This window comes from Perca flavescens, chromosome 3 (genome assembly GCF_004354835.1).
Source record: "Perca flavescens isolate YP-PL-M2 chromosome 3, PFLA_1.0, whole genome shotgun sequence".
NCBI classification, from domain to species: Eukaryota; Metazoa; Chordata; class Actinopteri; order Perciformes; family Percidae; genus Perca; species Perca flavescens.
The window spans coordinates 29,430,980-29,453,068 of NC_041333.1; the positions used below are offsets into that span (position 1 = coordinate 29,430,980).

General features: G+C 41.2%; 2 protein-coding genes across 5 annotated transcripts in view; both read left to right on the forward strand.

Moving 5' to 3' along the window:
- The first annotated feature begins 79 nt into the window (after nt 1–79).
- On the forward strand, nt 80–10,817 carry psmd2 (proteasome 26S subunit ubiquitin receptor, non-ATPase 2). Its single transcript, XM_028573730.1, has 21 exons — nt 80–309; nt 1,992–2,048; nt 2,143–2,307; nt 2,913–3,034; nt 3,669–3,893; nt 4,031–4,189; nt 4,422–4,566; nt 5,126–5,186; nt 5,433–5,579; nt 5,676–5,782; nt 6,202–6,329; nt 6,601–6,688; nt 6,785–6,947; nt 7,211–7,312; nt 7,511–7,662; nt 7,795–7,878; nt 8,373–8,541; nt 9,020–9,114; nt 9,216–9,342; nt 9,485–9,603; nt 10,058–10,817. Exons 1-21 carry the CDS (start codon nt 187–189, stop codon nt 10,238–10,240), a joined length of 2,721 nt encoding a protein of 906 aa, XP_028429531.1. The 5' UTR covers nt 80–186; the 3' UTR covers nt 10,241–10,817.
- Nucleotides 10,818–12,205: 1,388 nt separating this feature from the next.
- Nucleotides 12,206–22,089, forward strand: part of eif4g1b (eukaryotic translation initiation factor 4 gamma, 1b) — a 46,286-nt gene continuing 36,402 nt past the window's right edge. For all 4 annotated transcript variants that reach the window (XM_028570909.1, XM_028570917.1, XM_028570924.1 and 1 more), the window contains exons 1-3: nt 12,206–12,255; nt 16,575–16,627; nt 16,915–17,036. In XM_028570909.1, coding sequence (XP_028426710.1) covers nt 16,962–17,036 — 75 coding nt within the window. In that variant the 5' untranslated portion in view covers nt 12,206–12,255; nt 16,575–16,627; nt 16,915–16,961. The remainder of the gene's footprint in view (nt 12,256–16,574; nt 16,628–16,914; nt 17,037–22,089) is intronic.

The following is a 22,089-nucleotide window of genomic DNA, read 5'->3' on the forward strand; positions in this document are numbered from 1 at the left end:
GGTGTTACTCGAAGTTCCCGTGTTTTGCAGGACTTGAAATACCCACATACAGCGATTTTAAATGCCCACCAGCAGGGGCGGTAAAGTGAAATCACAACACACTTTCTGTACTGAAGAAGAAGCGGTCCGCTCACATCAGTCTTCCTCAGTTCCGTTTGGTAGCCGACAGTTCATAGAGCCGCAACTATGGAGGAGTCAAAAAATAAAGAGAATAAGCAGACCGAAAAGACCGATGAGAAGGAGAAGGGAAAGGAAAAGGGGCAGCAGTCCTCAGGGAAGGACAAGGAGAAGAAGGAAGAGCAAGAATTGGTAAGTTGGGGGGTGTTTTGCTCATTTAAATGTGTGCTAACTAACGTTACAGGAGCCAGAGGTATTATTTTGCCTTAGTCACTGCTGCTTTGACAACATGGTTGAGCAGGCCGAAGTCATTGCCAGTTATTAGATAACTGAGAGGTTATCAGTAACTGTACAGTAATGTTTCATATAAAGCACCCTTACTTTGATTTGTTAGAATTTCGCGGTCCGTGAAAGTCGTATAGCTAGATGAAATCGACCAGTTAGCTAACTTTAGCCTAGCCCAACTCAGCCGGTAAGCTAACATTAGCTTGCTAGCGTTAGTTGTTATCGCTGCCGTCTGTACTGTCATCAGTGTTAGTTAGCATGTTCAACTAGCTAGCCAGGTTTAACATTGGGTAATGTACTATATGACACAGCAGCTAACGTGAAGTCGAATAAAATCTTACACCACGTAATAACATTAAATCTGCATCAACCTAATGTTATGTTACAACCATAGACTGTCTATTGTTACAATATTTTTTTTTCTTTATTGTAAAACAAGTGCAATGACAAATAACAATAGACCTAGCTAGCTATATAACGGGGTTCAAGTGGTAACGTTAAACTATATCAATGAAAAAAAATAAAAGGATTCAGGCAATTAACGTTAAACCATTTACTCTACATCAAGAGTCTTTAAGGCGTTGGGGTTTGTAGAGTATTGCATAGTTTGTCTTGTTGCTTTTCATTCAGAAAAACTCCATTCCAAAACCCCAACAATATTTACTTCTGATAAACAACTGGCGTCCTACCTGTTTGCTCAATAATTACTACTAGTACTAGCTCTTATTCTTGCCAATAGAAAACCTCAGCCTCTATAATTGACGAATCACAATCTGGCTTTATGTCAAACAGGCATATTGCAAACAATGTTTATTAGATTATTCTGAATTTATTAATGAAAATATGTTTATTCTGTTTTTAGATTTTGTTTTAGGCCTTTGATTCCTTGGAACTCAAATTTATGTATTAATAACTTTACAACAGACTGATTTGATAGTGTAACATTAGCTTGTAGTCCTCTTTATCAGTTAGCCAGTGGGAAGTGTCACTGGTAAGATTATTTTGTTCCGGTTAGTGGAAGGCCATGTGAAAACATGGGAATTTGTTGCTGTCTTCTTCATGCATTGTGTAACATTCTGACATCATGTAACTACTAAGGTCACAACGTTACCAAGTTCATTTTTCATCATTATTTGTCCCTATGGGTTTAACAGCAAATATTCTAAACATTATAACGTGCTATACTGCTAGGCAGCAACAGCATTATTCAGGTAGTTGGCAGTGCTCCGCACAGAGCTGCTGCAAAATACTTGTGCGAGAGAAAACTCAGATTGGACAGTCTAGCTAGCTGTCTCAATTTACCCTCCAGAGATCTAAGGAGCAGTCAAATAATAGTCCTCATTAAGCCACCGAATTCCAATCCAAAGAAAGCAGAAAGAAACGGAAGATGCATGCATCCAATGGAATTTCCTGCAGCACCGGAAGTGTAAAATGAAGGATATATACTATTACATTATCAACTAAAATCTAAGGCCATCCCTCTCCAACTTGAGGCCAAAGGTAGCAGTGGCAAGTAAGTCTGTATTTTTTTTTTTTTTTAATGATTTTGATTAATAACAGATAATGTTATTCTCTTCACTACTTCTCAGTCAGAGGAAGACAAACAGTTACAAGAGGACCTGGAGATGATGGTGGAGAGATTGAGTGTAAGTATTATTATTATTTTTTTTACGACTCTTGTGTGCCAGGGTGTAAAAGCCCTTACAATGCAAAAACCTCACATTTTCTTTACATTGGCAGGAGAAGAACACAGAGCTGTACCGTCCAGCATTGGAAGAGCTGCGCAGACTAATCCGCTCCTCAACCACCTCCATGACCTCAGTACCCAAGCCCCTCAAATTCCTGCGCCCACACTATGGCAAGCTCAAAGAGATCTATGAGGGCATGGCTCCTGGAGAGAACAAGGTAAGGCTCTACTGTGATGCTGGAAAATTTATAAATTCATTCTTTTTTGGACAACTTTTCAGTGGAATCGCCATATGAAAAAGAGTGCACAATTCTTTTGAGCACGAAGAATGCACAGTGATATGTATGGCAAATCTGACGCCAAATTAGTTTAAAACACATATAGTTTAAAGGCTAATGCAGATATATAAAGTGACGCTATAAATTCCATATTTGATCGATTTAAATCTTTTGAATTTCTTTCTCAATTTATCGTTTACTTGTTTGGTCTGTAAAACTACAACTGTAAAAATAGACATTATCATTTCCCCTGAGCCTAAAGTGATGGCTTCTAATGCATTTCCTTTGTCCAGCAGTCCAAAACAAAAAAAATATATTCAGTATGTTACAATGTGAGACTAAGAAGCTAAAAATCCTCACATTTGAGAAGCTGGAGCCATCAAATGTTTGGCATTCTTGTTTGAAATTTGACCTAAACGATTAATTGAGGATCAAAATAGTTGGCCATTAATATTCTGATGATCACATATCAGTTCATTGACTAATCGTTGCAGTTTTGCCTAAAGACCTTAAGTTCAAACTGTAGATGGTGTTTGTGTTGGCAGCGTTTCTGTGCAGATGTGGTGTCAGTGCTGGCCATGACCATGAGCGGTGAGAGGGAGTGTCTGAAGTACCGTCTGCTAGGCTCCCAGGAAGAGCTGGCCTCCTGGGGACATGAATATGTCAGGTAAGACGAGACACGGCATCATCAGCCAATGCATATAATGCTCTTGTGGTTATTGGAGAACTGCATTGTAAATGGAGGAAATGCAGAGATTCTTCGATGGTCGTTTCTTATGAGGTTTGGTTCAATGGCAAGTCAGTAGAAAAACAAGAAAAATGGGTGCTGTTGAGTGCTATCAAATTATTCAGTCCTATTTTTTTGTTCATTTTACCAATCATAATGATAGTTAATACCCATCAAGCTTGGAATATGGACAACAAAACGGTGTTTCAGCTTTTCATAAAGAAAAATGAAAGAAGCTTATGAGAAAACTAGGAGGACAGAAGAGCTTAGGCTCTATTAAGCCTCCTATTAATCATGTCGTGACAAATTGTATTGTTTTTAAAAAGAGACTGATGCCATTTTCTCCACCGACTATCAGTGTTGCCATGATGTGTGTGGAGTATGGGATAACGGTCACTCTGTGAATAAGGAAATTATGAAATGCGTGGCTGATGTTGGAGAAAGCATTTATACAAGAACTGGGCAGATGTATTGAAAACAGGAAATATTAATGTCTTTGGACACCTTCTTCTGTGTCTGCTAATTGCTTCATTAAAAAAAAAAATACACTTCCTCTCTGTCGGTTGTCTTCCAGGCACCTGGCTGGTGAGGTAGCTAAAGAGTGGCAGGAGGTGGAGGAAAATGACAAGACACAGCAAGAGACGCTGCTGAAACTAGTGAAGGAGATTGTGCCCTACAACATGGCCCACAATGCTGAACATGAGGCGTGCGACCTGCTGATGGAGATTGAGAGGCTGGACATGCTGGAGGACTACATCGATGAAAATGCCTACGGAAAAGTCTGCCTGTACCTCACTAGGTATGTTCAGGTTTCACACTTTGCTTAGAAAACACAAACCCTGTTTATTAGCATGTAGTATACATTTCAAAAATAGGACTGGTTGACTTTTCATATATGCCCATTTCATCTCCTAACTGTCTGCATCCCTCCTCCAGCTGTGTGAGTTACGTTCCTGAGCCAGAAAACTCAGCGCTGCTGAGATGTGCCCTGAACATCTTCAGGAAGTTCAACCGTTATCCAGAGGCCCTGCGCTTGGCCCTGATGCTCAACGATGTGGAGCTAGTAGAAAACATCTTCACATCCTGCAAAGACATGTAAGCACTATTCCTAGAGCACTAAAGATGGTCATGGTAATGATAAAACATATTAACCTAGCAAGGTGGAGGATCAGTTCCAAATTCTTCAAATTTGTCTTTTTGTTTTTGACCCTGTACTATTTTTGTTACAGTTAGGCTGACCCTTCTCATATGTGCTCTCCTTGTAATGTAAAGCCCACTGTGTCATAGTGCGTGGTGTATGAAAAACAACCTCCTATTTACCATGCAGAGTCATCCAGAAGCAGATGGCCTTCATGCTGGGTCGCCATGGCATGTTCCTGGAGCTCAATGAGGACGTAGAAGACTACGAGGACTTGACAGAAATCATGTCCAACGTGCAGCTCAACAGTAACTTCCTGGCCCTGGCCAGAGAGGTAAGACAAAGGAGGAGGGAAGAAACAATAAATGTAATTTGAGATATAGAAAAACAGGGAGGCTAAACTTCTAAAAGGATACTTTGACAGTTTTTAACCAGTTTTGTATCATAACAATGTTGGTAGTTTGTGTAAATTGTGGTAAACTTCCCTCCATCTCGCCAGCGCCTAGATCTCCGTGCACATCTCCCCGCTTTTTGCGTCATCCGCTGTCTTGAGGGCTGTTACTCCAACTACAGATTGCACTTCCGCATATAAGATTAAACCGTAAAACTAGACCGCGCCGAACAAATATGAACTAAGGTTTGGTTACTGCATTGCCTATTTCTCGCCTACAATGTTTTTTAGAGCCATATTTTTAGCTTACTGTTTAACTGTAATACAAGATTGTTTGTTACCAGCTGGACACCATATTGCTTTCTGTGATGTGCTCGCGTCACACATCGTAATAATCCTGAATAATGGTTCATAAATGTAGGATTATAACCTAAACTCGACGTCATGATGACTCAACACATTTCACCTTTTATTAATAACACGCTCATCTTGTCCTCCCCAGCTGGACATCATGGAACCCAAAGTCCCAGATGACATCTACAAAACACACCTGGAAAACAACAGTGAGTCCATATCGTGTGTGTGGGGGTGTGTGGGGGTGTGGGTGGGTGTGTGTGTGGGTGGTATTGGTGACAGAGACCTACTGTAACTCATTTGAAATCGGTCTAGATCAGGGCATGAGATAAAGTAAAATAAGGTTGCTGCTGTGTTTGTGATTTACTGGCCACTGTGCCAAATAAACTCAATGGTTTTTGTGTATTGGTTCATTGATTGGCGTTTTGCATGACCTTTTGTGCCGTATGTGACAGGGTTTGGAGGCAGCGGCTCACAGGTTGACTCCGCTCGTATGAACTTGGCCTCTTCCTTCGTCAACGGCTTTGTCAACGCAGCCTTCGGACAGGACAAGCTGCTCACAGACGATGGCAACAAATGGTTGTACAAGAACAAGGACCACGGTAAATGAAAACACACACCCACACAAATATTTGAGATTTCTGTATTTCAGTGCATTTCATTTGTTTGGTGACTAAAGATGATATAAATGTCCTCAGGTATGTTGAGTGCTGCAGCCTCCCTTGGTATGATCCTGCTGTGGGACGTGGATGGCGGTCTGACCCAGATAGACAAATATCTCTATTCCTCTGAGGACTACATCAAGGTAAACATCGGAAACTTTTCTGTAATAGAGTTTATTTATATTACTTTCTAATATTGATGTGGTGGTCATATCACAACCTTTGCAGGTTGAGGTATTACAAATGTCATTGCCCCATCTTTAACTATTTGCACAGCTTTTTTTTCTTATCTTCGTACTCTCTTGATGAGATACTCTACATGCCATCGGTTCAAGAAAGGCAATACCACAAATAAATGTAAAATTAATCCATTGGATTGACTAGATTGCAACTCTGTCAGGATTGCTTCCTTTATGGAGTTTTGAATATGACCTTCTGAACATATATTGTCTGCTAACTATTATGTTTCTTAAGCTTATTCCCCAGGAGAAAAAGCAATGAAAAGCAAGCATTTAAAGTGTCTTTCTTGTTCTTCTTTCACCTGCATCGTCTCTCTTTGCAGTCTGGTGCACTCCTGGCCTGTGGCATTGTCAACTCGGGTGTGAGGAATGAATGTGACCCGGCACTCGCCCTGCTCTCTGACTATGTCCTCCACAACAGCAACATCATGAGGATAGGAGCCATTTTTGGGTGAGGAGACTGTTCACATGTAGAAAGTTAAACATTAAAGCATATGTACACGGACATTTTCCAAATTATACAAGGAAAATGTATTCAGGGTCTTGAGGTACAGTGCTGTTTATGGCTTGTTAAGTTTTCTCTACTTATCTACCGATCTCTTTTGTATGTTTCTTGTACTGCTGTTAACACTTGAATCTGGAAGATTGTAAAGTGTCTTATGATCTATCTTATGATGCCACATCATGGCTGTGTGTCTTGATCCTTGTCTTCTTGGTTTCAGGCTGGGCCTGGCCTATGCTGGCTCCAACAGAGAAGACGTCCTTTCTCTGCTTCTCCCTGTCATGGGAGACTCCAAATCCAGCATGGAGGTATGGATGTGTGATTTGTGTAAGGGATCTTCTCACTCCACATATGTTTAGCAGTTTAGCAACGTGTGTGTGTGTGTGTGTGTGTGTGATGTCTAGGTGGTTGGAGTGACGGCGCTGGCATGTGGTATGATCGCAGTAGGCTCTTGTAACGGTGATGTGACCTCCACCATCGTCCAGACCATCATGGAGAAGAGCGAACTGGAGCTGAAGGACACATATGCCCGCTGGTTGCCTTTAGGCCTGGGACTCAACCACCTGGGTAAGCATGGACAGGCCTCAGAATGACTAACTACAAGATTAACTAGACATAGTTCAAAACAGTGTGACAGAGAGTTGCAGCGACAAAGCATTCTAAGCAGAACAAAACTAAGCGATATGTGATGTGTGACCGCTTCTTCTAAACCTTTGTGTAGGCCATGATCTATTACAGAGGCCAATTCCATTATCACTGTATACTTTCTTCCCTTCCCTTTTTAATATAGCTGCTGTAAGTATTCTGTTTGTGTTACTCCCTTTCCATAGGTAAAGGAGAGGCGATTGAGACGACCCTGGCAGCTCTACAGGTTGTACCTGAACCTTTCCGCAGCTTTGCCAACACGCTAGTGGATATCTGTGCATATGCAGGTCAGTCTCATAGTCCTGGCTTCCAGCCAATCCAAAGCTGTTTTGTTTGCACGCATGCAGATATCCATCACTCAATCTTTGCATTCATTCACTTCTGTATAAGCCAACCATATGTGGATCTACATATAGTGCAATGTCTGCGGATTTTAATCATCATTGAATCTTCACAACTCATTGTATCATTTGCATCCATCTCAGGTTCTGGTAATGTGCTGAAGGTGCAGCAGCTTCTCCATATCTGCAGTGAGCACTACGAAGCCAAGGAGAAGGAAAAAGAAGAAGACAAGGACAAGAAGGATAAGAAGGACAAAGATAAGAAGGAGACTGCTGCTGACATGGGCTCCCACCAGGTAAGGACTAACTTATTACTGTGATTATCTTCAGTCATCAATGTTTTGCCAAGTCTCTATTTAGTACTTCTTGTCAGCTATGTTATGGATGATTGTGCGGTCTTGTTTGAATTGTTTATGTTTTCCTCTCAGGGTGTAGCTGTTCTTGGTATTGCCCTGATTGCCATGGGGGAGGAGATTGGGTCTGAAATGGCACTGCGAACATTTGGACATCTGGTCAGTAGCACTGCTCACTGTCGATTTGCTATTCTTGTTTTATTTTCCTTTACCTTTAGTGAATACGTTATTGTTCCCCCATCTCGCCACCTCTCATTCCTTATTCTTTTGATTTTTCTGTCTGCTGAGTCTGTTTTAAAAAGAGACCTTTTCATCTGGTTGTCTTGACTTAACCGTACTTTCATATTTTCAGACTTCACCATCTGCTGCTTTTTCCCATTCTTTTGATCCCCATTACATCATCAGTACTTTTGATCCTGGTCCATATATTTTCTCTTCTCTATGCTCTGTTATGGTCTGTCATTTTTTACTCTGTTCTAACTTATCCTGATGTCCTAACTGAATCGGACTAAGATCATAGCATGAAGACTTCCTATTTGTCATAAGTCAACTATGTATATTGCAAAGTGACGGCTTAAGTAGGCAATTAAAATAATTAAAACCAAATATTTGTTCCTTACTCTGTCGTATTATCTCTGCATTCATATCATCAGCTGCGTTATGGTGAGCCCACCCTGAGGCGAGCGGTGCCCCTAGCCCTGGCTCTCATTTCTGTGTCCAACCCTCGTTTGAACATCTTGGACACCCTCAGCAAGTTTTCCCACGATGCCGACCCCGAGGTGTCCCACAACTCCATCTTCGCCATGGGCATGGTGGGCAGCGGTAAGTCGGGTTATAGGCATTACATAGAATAATGTTAATTTTTGTCTTTAGGGCTTTGATGCACAGTAGACTATTTTTAACCAGGAATAAATGGCTAATGTAGTAGTAACGGTACCAATATTAGTATCATGACTTGCATATATGTGTTTTGCTGTATTAAATAAAATTGACAAAACTAAGAAATGTGATGGAAACATTTTAAATATCAAATTAAATGCAATAAATTAAGCTTTTACTATTTAATAACCAATAAACACCCACTCACAAAAAACCTTAAAAACAAAGGGGTAAAAAAAAAAAAGTTGCTGTTACAGATCCCACTGACGTTTTTCACTAGAAATATTGAATATAATGCATTGAATACTTGAAGGTCTATTGCCATTTTGGATAAGGCACAATGCTGCCACCTCTTAGAGTGCCTCTAGTGTTGACTTCCTCAACATATTTAGCAGGCTCTTCATTTTTTCTATTTCCTCAGGCACAAATAACGCCCGTCTGGCTGCCATGCTACGGCAGCTGGCACAGTATCACGCCAAAGACCCTAACAATCTCTTCATGGTTCGACTGGCTCAGGTGGGTGGTAACACAAAAGGCACTCTGTACCAGACACAAGTGATCTTTGCGGGACGTGTGTTTGTACAAGTGACTATTGACTGCTGTTTGTGCCTCCACAGGGTCTGACTCACCTGGGCAAAGGCACACTGACACTCTGTCCCTACCATAGCGACAGGCAGCTGATGAGTCAGGTTGCCGTGGCTGGACTGCTCACCGTGCTGGTTTCCTTCCTTGACGTCAAGAACAGTTAGTGTATTCTCCTGCTGCTTTTGCCTCAACTTTCTGCTTCCACACATGCTTATCATTGTCCTTTTCTGTTTTAGAATTTAAAGATTGTATCCCATCAGGGATTCCCCTGTGTTAACATTCCCCACTGTGTGCATTACAGTAATCCTGGGGAAATCTCACTACATTCTCTACGGCCTGGTCGCTGCCATGCAGCCACGTATGCTGGTCACCTTCGATGAGGAGCTACGACCGCTGCCTGTGTCTGTCAGAGTTGGACAGGTGAAGCCTAGGAAAATTAATATTGGACAGACTTTTGTAGAAATTTTCCGATTCAAACTTTATTGACTTAGTTTGACATTTTTGAGACGTATGCTTATTTGCTATCTTGCTAAGAATGAGATGAGAATAGAGATACCAGTCTCAAGTCTGGCTGTTAGATGTGAAGCTGGAGCCAGCAGCCAGTTAGCTAACATTCTCCTGGCTGTAGCTTCATATTTAACAGATAAATGAATAAGCGCATTTCCCCAAATGTTGAACTATTCTTCTAAGTGAGGATGTTTGAGTGGAGACAACATCCAACACTAGACCTATTCAGCCAAAATTAATTTTTTATTTAGAAATGATTGAGAAGTTATGGAATTTTATCAGCAACCAAAATCCCAAGAATTCTGGTCGGAAGGTGTAAGGAGAAAAGGTTGTTTAACTTGAGTCTGTTTTTATGATTTGTCTACAGGCTGTGGATGTCGTGGGCCAGGCAGGCAAGCCAAAGGCCATCACAGGTTTCCAGACTCACACCACACCAGTGTTGCTGGCTCATGGAGAGAGGGCTGAGCTGGCAACAGAGGAGTACCTACCTGTCACCCCCATTCTGGAGGGCTTTGTTATCCTCCGCAAGAACCCCAACTATGAAACCTAGACCCTCATTCTCACTGGCCTCTCCCTCTGTTTGTAAGGGTAGCCCTCCATGGCTCTTGTCAGTTGTTATATTTAGTTTACTGCATTGCTGGAAAGAGCAAGGCAGGTCTATCCTTCTTCCTTGCTGTGTCTTCTAACTGTTGTCTGTGGCCCAGCTCCAGCAGTCATAAAAAATGGATGGTTGGGGTCTGGTTAATTGGACTGGGATGACACAGGGGGAAGGGTGAAACTGGGACCTCATCCACTCTACATTGATGGTTTCCTTATTGCCCTAATTTTGTTCCACCTCTCCCATGTGTACTGTTTGACTGACCTGGGGCCAGTTCAAAGTAGAAACTGTTCACCACTCTCCTGTATATGTCATCAGTTAATGAATAACAGCTGCCCAGTACACATCAGTGCTTCAAATGTTTTTCTTTTCCCCACTACTTACATCCTCAGTCATCTTTTGTAATTAGAGCATTTAAAAGTGTGTACGTTTTTGCTTCTGTTTTTATTTTTATTCTTTTTGGTTTTGTTACAGTACTGTAAAAGGTTGAATCAAAAATAAAACTGAGATCCACATGTTGGAAATGTGATGGTTGTGTGTTGAATTAGGTGAAAAATGTCATACCTGGCTTTTTATAATTGGTTTAAACTCGCAGAGTGCGGTCATTCAAATTGAGCAACCTGCAGGTTTTACACAGGGAGAAGCAGTTTAGTCATTATCAGCGCCGCCTAGGGCTATGAAGTCGTATTTACTATGTATGTTTACATTTTCTACATACAAATGGAAACCCCTATTGAAAGTAATTTCAGCAGTGGTTTAGAATTGCAGATGTATATCAATGTCACCTATAAGGAACAAAAGTGATAGCTTTGTGTTTCTGTGATTTCTGCTACATACAAAAAATGGTAAGATGGTAACTACTAACTTCCAGTGGATTTGAATACTCAAACAACTGCAATTAGGCTTGATATGTTTTTTAAATATGTGTTTCTCTTTCTAAACCTCTATGCCTGAGAAGTATTTTTGATTTAGTCCAGATTTATCCCATGAAAATATTTTAAAATCAATTCTCTAACTGCTCTTTGTAGAGCAATTATTTAGCTTATAATAATGGAACCCATTTATAACCTAATTATAATTTAACAATAGTCCTCCAATGCATGTTGAAAAAAAATGTAGAGATCATTTAAGTGAAATTAAACACTTATTTTTATCTGTGGGAAAAACTGGAATTTGACTATTTTAAGAAAAATGTCTTGGGTACCATTAAAATATCAAAACGCCTCAAATCAGGTTATTCACATGCAAACACAATAAAGATAATCTGGGCGACAAAAGATATGGACATCTTTACAGCTGAGAACATGATTACTGGGAAAGTTTCTTTTTCTTTACATTTCGTCTTGTGAATGTAAAATTTTCCTAACAAAAAAAATGAGAAACGTTATAATAAGAAAAAATGTCTCTTTCTCAAAATAATGCAGTTTTTCCCCAAAATGTAATTAAGTCATTATCGTGAGATAAGTCATTATTTTGAGATAGTTTCTCATATTGAGATTATAATTCATTATTTTTTGAAATACGAACTCATTATTTTAAGATACAAATACATTATGAGATACTAAGTCATTTTCTTTTTAGACACTATCATTATTTTGAGATACTATCATTATTTTTGAGATACAAGCTCATTATTTTGAGATACTAACATTATTGTGAGATAATACATCATTATTTTTTGAGATACCAGCTCATTATTTTGAGATACTAACTCATTATTTTGAGATACTAGGAGCTAGCTAACTCATTATTTCGAGATGCTAAATCGTCATTATTTTAAGATACTAACTAATAGTAATGACTTAACTTAACGGAATTGAGTTTCCATATATGTAATTTCCTATACTATCTATGGTAATTTCCTACTGGGAAAGTTTCACGTGATGGGATTTTGCCGGAATTACCTAGCTACCGGCTTCCGGAAAGGTTTTCCGTCCGTCCGGCTCTGCGGACTCAAGGAGAGAAAGGTAACGCAACAGTCCTGAGCTAAATTGATTATTAAAATACTCACATTTTCAGATAAGTGTCAAGTCGCTATTTTATAGAGGCTATGGAAGGACAGTCAAATCTACGTTTTGCCTTTTAGTGTGGAGATTTACCTAGCTGTGGTGACTTTATTCAGTGGTTTCTGCTGACTGGTGGTCCTGCTGTGTTTTCAGGGATTAGCTAGCTAGCTAGCTGGTTTCTAGCATTCAATGCTAATGCGACGTGGGTGTTCTTTCTTCACTTTAGCTAACGTATGTCCAGCTAGCAAGCTAACACTACGATAAACAGCCAAGATGAGTCCTTACTCGTGGGAAGTTAAGAGATATTTTATATTGTGTGTGTAATATATTCTATTTGATAAGCGACACATAGACTGTCGCATCACAATGTTGTTGTTTTCGCCGGTCAACGTATTTTCTGCTGCTAGCTATCCAACATTTTGCTAGCTAGCCAGACAGTGGCTTTATAATAGCAGTAGGTTAAATCACTCTATTTGTGTCGAAGCCTTGTTTTGCCCTGGTACCAGCCTCTTAGCAGAAAGGGATGGGGTTGTGTAACGTTACTCAAATTTGCCAGCCTGGTTGCATGACAGTTGTGATTGTAAATAACATGCACACTGATAACTTGATACCTGAAACCATATGAAGGCGATGCAACGTTGATGCCAGCAATCTGAAACCATTTCTGTCAGGCGGTAAAGTATTACAGTTGGTTAAAATATCAGGTTGTACCTGTTCATGCAGCATGGTTTCTGTTTGTGTGTCAAACAAACGTTACTCCTCTCGTTCTCACATTCAAATTATTTATGTATTGTCAAATATGAAGGGACAGTTCTAACACGCACAACGTTAATCATAATCAGAATGAGAATTATTGCCAAAGTGTGTTTTCACTTGCATGGGATTTCCCTTGGTGTGTTTGGTGCATACATAAACATGATAATAGAATAAACAATAGAGCAAATTACTGCAACAGCTAAGAACATACCTTTTAGAAAACATTACAATAAAAATATGTAAGAGACACTACAACAAATATGTACAATATAACTGTTTTAAGGCTGACCGGTTTTGTGCAGGGTGTGTAAAATATTAATCTGGACGTGCAAAAGTTTACAGTATATACATGTATAAAGGAATTATAAAACGCTGTTGGTCGAGTTCAAGTTAAAGAGGGTTGTAGACTGATTTGACAGGATAATTTTTTTGAACCTTGAAGCCTGTGTGACACATTCAGTAGAGCCTTGGTGAGCTGGTTGACAGGTTCGCTGTGCGTTCAGGTTAGAAGTTATGCTACATGGGAACTTGGTAAATGTGGGATTTCCGATCAGCATCCCCTGTAATGCATCGATGTAAACGAAGGCTGTCCCGGCGGTGATGTTAAACTGGGCGAGATGAAGCAGAGGCGTCTGACTCATTCTGGATAGTGGCTAGTTACAGTAACATTACCGATTGTCACGACACCGCTATTGCTGGAATGTACAAGCTACTAACCGGTAGCCACCTCGTTAGCTAGACAATTATCTATGTTAGTATTCCCATTCATTGACACGTCCGCCGTCCGGTCTGTCTTCATTGTTGACTCCTTAAAACGGCGTTTGTTTAGTATGGTTTATGATTTACATTAGTATGGTTAGGTGGCAGTTGTCATACCCGATAGCGGCTGAGGCGTGGCTGGCATGAAGCCGGCAGCTGGGGTGTGCATCGCGCCAATAGCAGGAGAAACCACGTGGTAAATCCAGATTGGGCCTAGGAAAGTTAGCAACATGGCTAACAGCACAACGTACAGCAGCACGTCTACGCAACCATAGTTGTATGTGTTTTGGCATGACCGAGCGTTTGAGAGGTGCGTGTTTATTACGACCCCGTGCAAATAACTGCCTTGTCGTCCGTTGTGTGTATGTGTGAGTAGACAGGCAGACACGCCCCTGTGTCATAGCAAAAGTGTCCCACAGTTTTAGCAGACGAAACACCGGCTTTTTACCAATGAATAGTTAGCTTGGTATGAGCGTCGCAGTTGTCTTCTGACACTATGTCAAAGTGTTGGTTTAGAGGACGACATGTTGAAGCTGTTTGTCGATCACTTCACCCTGCTTGCTGCGGCAGGCATGAGGCTGATGTTGAGGGCTGCAGACATGTGACCTTAGCCGAGAATGTGGGTCCAAAATGGATGCAGTTTTCTATGCATGGCAACGGGCACCATAAAGCCATGTCTTTCTCTATCACGCTGCATAAAGCTAATCGAAGCAGATGTTTATCCCAAGTCTTCGTCTGTCTACAAACATGTATCATTGTTTATCATTCATCAGCCCCAATATTATGCAGTGATCTCAGACATGCTTTATTCCGAGTGAATGAATGAAACTAATAGCAGAAGTTCAATCACATGACACATGCATGTTTGTCAGAGCCAGGCTGGGCTGTCACAGTTAGCCTGACATAAGGACACTACTGAGCTTCCTGTTTGGAATCTTGTAAGCCTAGAGTCTGGGCATGTGTGGGTTTTGACAGAATGTTAAGGTATAGGTCATATACTGTATTAAAAAAAATACACTGAATGTTACTTTGTTATTGAATGGATAAATGAGGGGCAATAGGCTTTTAGCAGAAGTTGAGGAATTGTTTTGTGTATGTGCATTATAAGTAGTCATTATAAGTAACCATATACAATGTATGGCATTTGCAAAGTATCTTGTAGCAGACCACCAACTCTTGAAGCCACTGACTTGTGTATTCTTTTCACTGAATTCACCAGGCAGTAAAGTTTGCTCAGTTCTCAAAGTATTGGGAAAAGGCAATTTCAGTAAGCAGTTAATTAGCCAGTAAGTCTAGACCACTGTCTGCACACGACAGTGGAAAACTCACAGTGGCTACACTCTATATCTGACATGACAGCCAACTTCTTCAGCAAACTTAGCCCTAGCAAATGTTCTCCCTTTCCTCCTTAGCAGGTCAGGGGAGTGCATGCAGAGGCTTATGCAACAGTTGAAGGAGCATGTTTCACCAGCAGTGTTGCTGATGGCTGGATCTCCACAGTGCTGCAAATCAGACCAGCTCGATTGACTAGTGATTAGCGGGTGGAATAAGGTGTGGGTGCCTTGCATTAGCTTACACTCCCATAAAACAGTGTAGTGCTGGGACACTGTTTTCACAATTTGTATTGGCTACTCATTTGGATAAATTCTGCAGACTAACCATTGTGGTGTTGACAGTGTGCGTCACTGGCCTAGTAGTTAAAGGTAAAGCATTCCCCCAAACACCTCAAGGTTTTTCATTGCGAGACAGTGTAGGTTGTTAGTCTGAGACCCTCTTTTAGCCCTGAGATTGTTTACTCAGCACTTCATCGCCCAGCTAGCCCTGCTCATTCTCACAATCTTTCTGTCTGTGGATGAGCCTTTTAAAATGTTGCCTGACACCCCTTTACAGTGTACTCTTTCCTAACTCTTATATTTCTGCCGTTCTCCAAGCCCCAAGGCTCTATTATTTTGGGGATGAGCTTACCATCGATGTCCGTCAATCAGTGTTTTTCTTAGGCTGGGCTTTCATCTGGCTATATGAAAACCCTCGCCATCTTTTTGTCTTCTTCTGTTTGTGTGTTGACATCAGTCATTGTAACCATGGTGATTACAACCACTTCTGCAGCGTGATTTCCTCTTCTTTGAAAAAAGAAAAAACACCTAGACTCATCATGACTCAGGCTTTTTACACTGCTGTTGGCTGTGTGTGTGGGAGCAAGTGTGTGTGTGTGTATCAGGGAAAATAGGTGAATGTGTGTCACAGTGACGGATAATGTAGGCTTCGGCTATAAATACCAAGTCTGTCACCATTGCAAAGACCATATAACATAAAGATGTTCACACTAGAATCATGAAATTACCCTTTGGTCAGTGAAAAAAAATTGTTTCATTCTGACAAACTCTGAACTATATGTAGGCTTTGTTTCTTGAATTGATCCAATACATTGGATTGGTATCATTGCCAGTGGTGGCCTTTATTAAATGGATCTTATATCAACCGGACATGCCCAACATTGTGCCAAACACAGTTTCTTAATCACTATTATAAACTTGTAACATTGCACGTTTATAAACCTGCTGCAAACCTACAATATAATTCAAATTTGCACAATTCTATGCTCTTCTCAATGTTGTGTTAGCCTTTACGCTGCCGTCTGTTTGGTACATAGTAACTTCTTTGGTTGAAAAAGATTAGGTTATTGTGGATGCTGTAAAGTATTTGGAATGTGCTATTAGCCAATACGCACATTGTTAACAAGGTTTCTCTTACTGTCTGTCTTTTAGGAAAAAACTTTCCTTAGTGTAACTACACTTAGGACCTAAAACGATTCATACATGTAAGTATACATGTGAGCTGTGACTGTTAACAAGTAATGCCAACTTTGGGTTGAATTTTCCAGTTAAATCTGAATTTAACTTAAACTCTAAACACACTAATTTAATTTTATGAAGACCTATTCAAGTAAACCTTTAAGCATTCTCTAAAAACAAAATGTACCACATTCCACGCTATCATTTCTGCTACACGTTGTATTACATTGTTGGCCATTGGGCCTCACTTGTTTGGTACTGAATGTGACAATTCAGCTTAGATCCATTTAACCCCTGTTCTCTCCTCCGTCAGTTTTGTGCACAGGTCCACATCAGCCTCCCCATGCAGAACTCCATGAAATGAATAAAGCACCACAGCCCATAACAGGACCCCCTTCCACCCCCCACCCTGCCCCCTCCCCTGGCCTTCCACAGGTAAGGAACCCTGCTACTTAACTTCCTCTTTTGCTTCCGCAGCTCTGAGCTCATCACCATCATCACCGCAAAAAAACATTGGCCTGCTGTGTCCATGTTGTGTCTAATGACATGAATTAATTGATTCTAGTGACATGGATTGTGTCTGATGACATTGTGTCTCGGACATCATGGATTCAAGGTTTTTTCAAAACTTATCATCAAAAGATGGAGCAAATCCGACCTTTCGCGAGTTGGGGGGCGCAGTGTTCCATGACCCATAATAACATTCCATTCGTGTTGACTATTAGGCCTATATGCGAGAGTTAGGGCTGGGCGATATGGTTGAAAACTGTATCACGATATAAGTTTTTCATATCGGTCGATATCGATAATTATTGATATTTTTTATGACCTGTTTAAAATAAGGACCAGGAGAAAAATATATTAAATTTAAACATTTTTATTTTAAACTTAACCCTGCTCTGATTATAATCCCCTCAGTTATAAAAGCAGAAATGTCAACACAACCATGGAAAACACTCAAATAATTCAAATGTAAACAGGTCTAAAATTACAATGAACACTTAACAATTATCTCTTAACATTAAGGTGCAAAATTAAAGAATAAGTAAGAAATGCTTAATAAAGTGTCATAAAATAGTGCAAAGTGTTAGCTAAATATAAGAAACCTGAGAAGGAACTATTTTCTGCAGGTTTAGTGCTAGGTTGGTAACCTGGCTTCTGGACAGTGCTCAGCACGTCTGCCTTCGTTATTTCTTTGTAGCGTTTAGTAAGGCGCTGACTCTCCATGGTGGTCTGCTGCTTGTGCCGTGTTGCAGCTGCAGATGTTGTTGGACGTTGATGGCGAATACGGCTGTGCTCCAAAGTGTGAACGCTAAAAGTGGTAAAACAAGTTTGTGGTCGTACCAGTGTTGGTGGGGACGACGGTCTGATTTACATTGGTCTGACTACGGTCAGACTTATAAAATCCCCAAAACTGCCATACTGACTTTTCCTGTTTTATACTGTCTATGGTTTTATCAACGATTTCCTCGCTCGCTGCGGCACTCACTTTCCACTCCACGCCGGTTCTGTTATTGAAGAACACGAGACAGCGATGTGGCGCAACCAAACTTGATACTGTTACATGATTGGCTGTTAGAGTGTCACTCCCCACGTTGCTAGGTTGCCAGAGAGTGAGGGCCTTTGTTCATGCAACCAAACTTGATTCACAACCTCTGGTTTCTTCTGATGAAGAAAAACAAGTTATCGAACGTTTTATCGACCGCATTTTCTATTGATATTGATTATGTGTCTATCGCGATACATATCGTTATCGTTTTATCGCCCAGCCCTAGCGAGAGTACCTGTGTAATGTCTTGTATCGGAGAAATGTCTTTGCATGGTAGGAAAGGCAAAGACATTCTCAGCTGAGGTAGACACCATAACGTCCCATGGCATGAAAATTTGATTTTTGAGTTTTTTTAACATTAATATGCATTCCCCCAGCCTGCCTATGGTCCCCCAGTGGCTAGAAATGGCGATAGGTGTAAACCGAGCCCTGGGTATCCTGCTCTGCCTTTGAGAAAATGAAAGCTCAGATGGGCCCAAAGGTTAAATTGGGCTGGAGCGCAGCTCCCCCTCCTCAGGTCCACAACACACCCTGCCGGAGCTCAGCTCCGTCTCCTTCAGCATCAAACATTTTGCCGGGGTTCAGCCCCGAATGTTTTGAGTGTAACCCCAAATGTATTTTGAAAAGTTGACTGACAAATATGAAACCGGACGTCGCTTAGTGTCCACTCTCGTTGTAAAAAGCTGCGCAGCTTCAGGTTTATGGATGCGCTCTGCTGTGGACATGCTGCGGCAGATGTGTCGCGTTTGAGCTCCGTGTATTTCTGCCATAAGTTTCGGGTTTCCACCTCCGATGTTTAGCAGCGTACAGCCACTTCCCTAAACGTCTCAAACGGGGTTCTGTGTTTCAAACGGGGCTCTGTGTCTGTCAGAAGGTCTGAGATCTACCGTATCAGCAGAGCAATCACGTAATGCACAGACTACGGTGCAGGTAGCCTATAGATTATTTTCTAAAATATAGTGACTTTATTCTCGTAATAGCCTATATTATAACTTATAACAATAAATTAAATGAATAATGTATCACTGAGGTGAATAATTGTCATATTCACATTTACGGAGGTTACTTCCCCAACAAAAGATGCAAAAAAGGGAAGAATAAATGATGCCTAAACTACATGTGTGCTGACTCAGATATAATTAGAAAAGTCAATCTAAAGGAGAATAAATAGATGAAAGCAATACAGAATTCCTGACAGCCTTACTGCAATATTGTCCATTATGTTGTTATATTTGGATTGTAGCCTAATGTTTCTCTTTACATAAAGATAAAGGTAGAAATAGGTGCATACAAATTCACCAAAATGCAGAAAATGAAGTGTTTAATGCTAAAAAAAATCTGGGGGAAGACCCCCACATCATAAGTCACCAAACAAATCTGGAAGCAAAACCTTGGCCTTTGGGTTGCCAGGCCAGTTATGATCAGACCAAATGTTGGTGCCATCTAACAAACTGGAAGCTAAAATGAACATACACTGGCTATTAACAAGCTGGGCCAGCCAATCACTGTTAAAAAGGCTATAATAGTGGTTTCTGATTCTCTTAAATCAACATAATTTTCTTGTTTAAAAAGATGTTTACATATGTTAAATTTCATACATTTTCCAAGGGTGAAATCCATTGCCTGCCTGTTAACATTAGTCTATAAAAGGTTTTTTCTCTTGGATCCTTCTTTTGGAATATGGTCCGGGAACCTGAAATGATGCCTTTTATTCCTAAATTCTCGTTACACAAATGGCAAATCTCCTTTACTGACATGTTGCTTGCATGTTGAGCTAACGAGCTATGCTTTGCCTCCAGCAGCAGGGGCGGGCTTGTGGTTGTATTTTCATACGCTTCGTGGATCTGATTGGTTGATTTGGCCCGTCTATCACCAACATAGGTGATAGACAGATGGTTCATCCAATCAGCTAACCAGTATTTCCGCCCCTTCCCAAAAGTTCTCCAACGGAAAGTTCCCAGATGGATATGCCGAGCAAATGCGAAGCAATCCATCTGGCAGAGTCAGGTTACAAGGTTACCTCCTCTTTCTCTGCTTTGCCCACCCAGAGAATTTGGCCCACCCGTGAGAGAGAGACAACATGGCTTTCAAACGAGCAAAGTGGCAGTTGGTCAAGGCCGCACCCCTACCCTCCACCTTGACCCCCCCCTCTCCTCCTCAGTAGATACAGACACAGAAATGGCACATACTAAGGAAAGCTCATTGTGGGGACTGGCTCTAGTGGCTATGATTCTGCACCAAGGCTGAATTTCGGGAAAGAGACTTCAGATAAAGTATTAGGGGACCACTAAGGTCTATATAAAAGCCTCCAAAGAGTACCATGTCATGTGACCTTTAACATTGCACATTAGCCTAGTAGCTAGCGGAGTTTCCTTATGTTTGTAGCTTTATCCCGATAAAATGGCATGGTTGAATTTCAGCCTGCGTGCACGTTTCGTAGCCTAAGGTTTAAGCCGATGTTTTTTCGGGGGTAACGCCATTCACTTTACCGGCAGTATTGATAATAGATAAAGCCACCGTGTCTTGAGAAGCTCTAGCTTGTTGTTTTATTGTTCACTTTTAACTCACTTTACATCAACTCTTTTTCGTCTCGCTTTCCTCACAGCGACACTCATACGCTACTCTCCGTTACCGCTTGCTCTCCGTTACCGCTTGCTCTCCTCCTGCCATTCTCGTTCTAACTTACGCTACTCTCGTAAGGGGGTTGCGGTATACCGCGATACCGTGAGAATTTTTTGCCTTTCAAACGCGGTAAGAAAAAATCCATATCGGCAGGCAGGTCAGGGGCGGCCACTAAGTGTGGCAGGATCCCCTCGTCTCCCCACATTTCCTCCGTGGTGGTGCACCACGACTGGATTTAGGTCGGCTTGGAAATGTTAGGGGTGAAGGTGGCTCTACAGCACCCCTCGCTGCTTCCCAGGGCCGTGGCCTTAATGCCTGCTGTGCCTTGTCTCTCTGCGGGGACGGACGGCGTCAACCGGGGCAGACAGGCCTCAGTGTGTCAGGGGTCAGCAGCGATGACGGCAACTCCCCCAACCTGTTTTTGAGACACAGACACATCTCGTTTACTGTGCTTTGTGAGTGTGACTTTTTTTGCCGTGTTCTCACCATTGACATCTAGAGACCACCCTTAGGAAACGCTGTAATCAGTACGCTTCTCCTGCTAGAATATTACAATATAATGTAATGCACACTGACTGACAACAACAAAACAAACGGCTACTTCAAGTCGACTGAGGGGTCACCAACGGATTATTTGACTCATCGACTTTCAGGGGGCAGCCCTACTTTGTGTGCACGTAATGAATAGCAGATTGCACAACAATGTACTTTCTGGTAGAGAATGGTCACAGCAGCCACAATCCGTTCTTTGGTATTTTGTGATTCCCCGATGCGGAAAACTCAGAGAGTAATTCAGTTTTACAGATAGTAAAAACATAATCAACTGTAAAACTTGGAATATTGTGGAATTTGCCGAACTGTGGATGCAGTTTAGAAACATCAGTTTTCCCCCACAGTCATTTACAGGCATGCTGCTTTTGTCCTCTTCTCTCTGTGTTGGTGTTTCACAGAGGGCTTTGCTCCTCCACGCACGCACACACGTCATGTCAAAAAGAATGGAATGTTTTATTTATTTATTTATAATGTGAAGCTCCGATGTGAAGCACCTTATTTTACAAAAAGTGGAATCTTTTGTTACATCAAATTCATTAGATTCTGGATGAAATGGAAAACACGGAATTTGGGAAAAAATAAAAACAGAATCTGGAAAAAAATTAAAACCTTACTCAACCATGCAGCAGAAAGTCTCACAACACAGTCGTACTCCATAGTGATTAGTGATAGTATCAGAAATAACTACTGCCATGTTTATGACTGCTACGTTATCCATTTACAGCATTGCCATCACATTGTCAGTTGCCATTGTAGCTTGCAACA

Excerpts from the sequence above, each read along its gene's own strand:
- psmd2 (XM_028573730.1), top strand. The coding sequence starts at position 187 with ATGGAGGAGTCAAAAAATAAAGAGAATAAGCAGACCGAAAAGACCGAT. Across the intron at positions 3,035-3,668 it reads TGGGGACATGAATATGTCAG|GCACCTGGCTGGTGAGGTAG; the intron begins GTAAGACGAGAC and ends GTTGTCTTCCAG. Across the intron at positions 9,343-9,484 it reads CTTCCTTGACGTCAAGAACA|TAATCCTGGGGAAATCTCAC; the intron begins GTTAGTGTATTC and ends TGTGCATTACAG.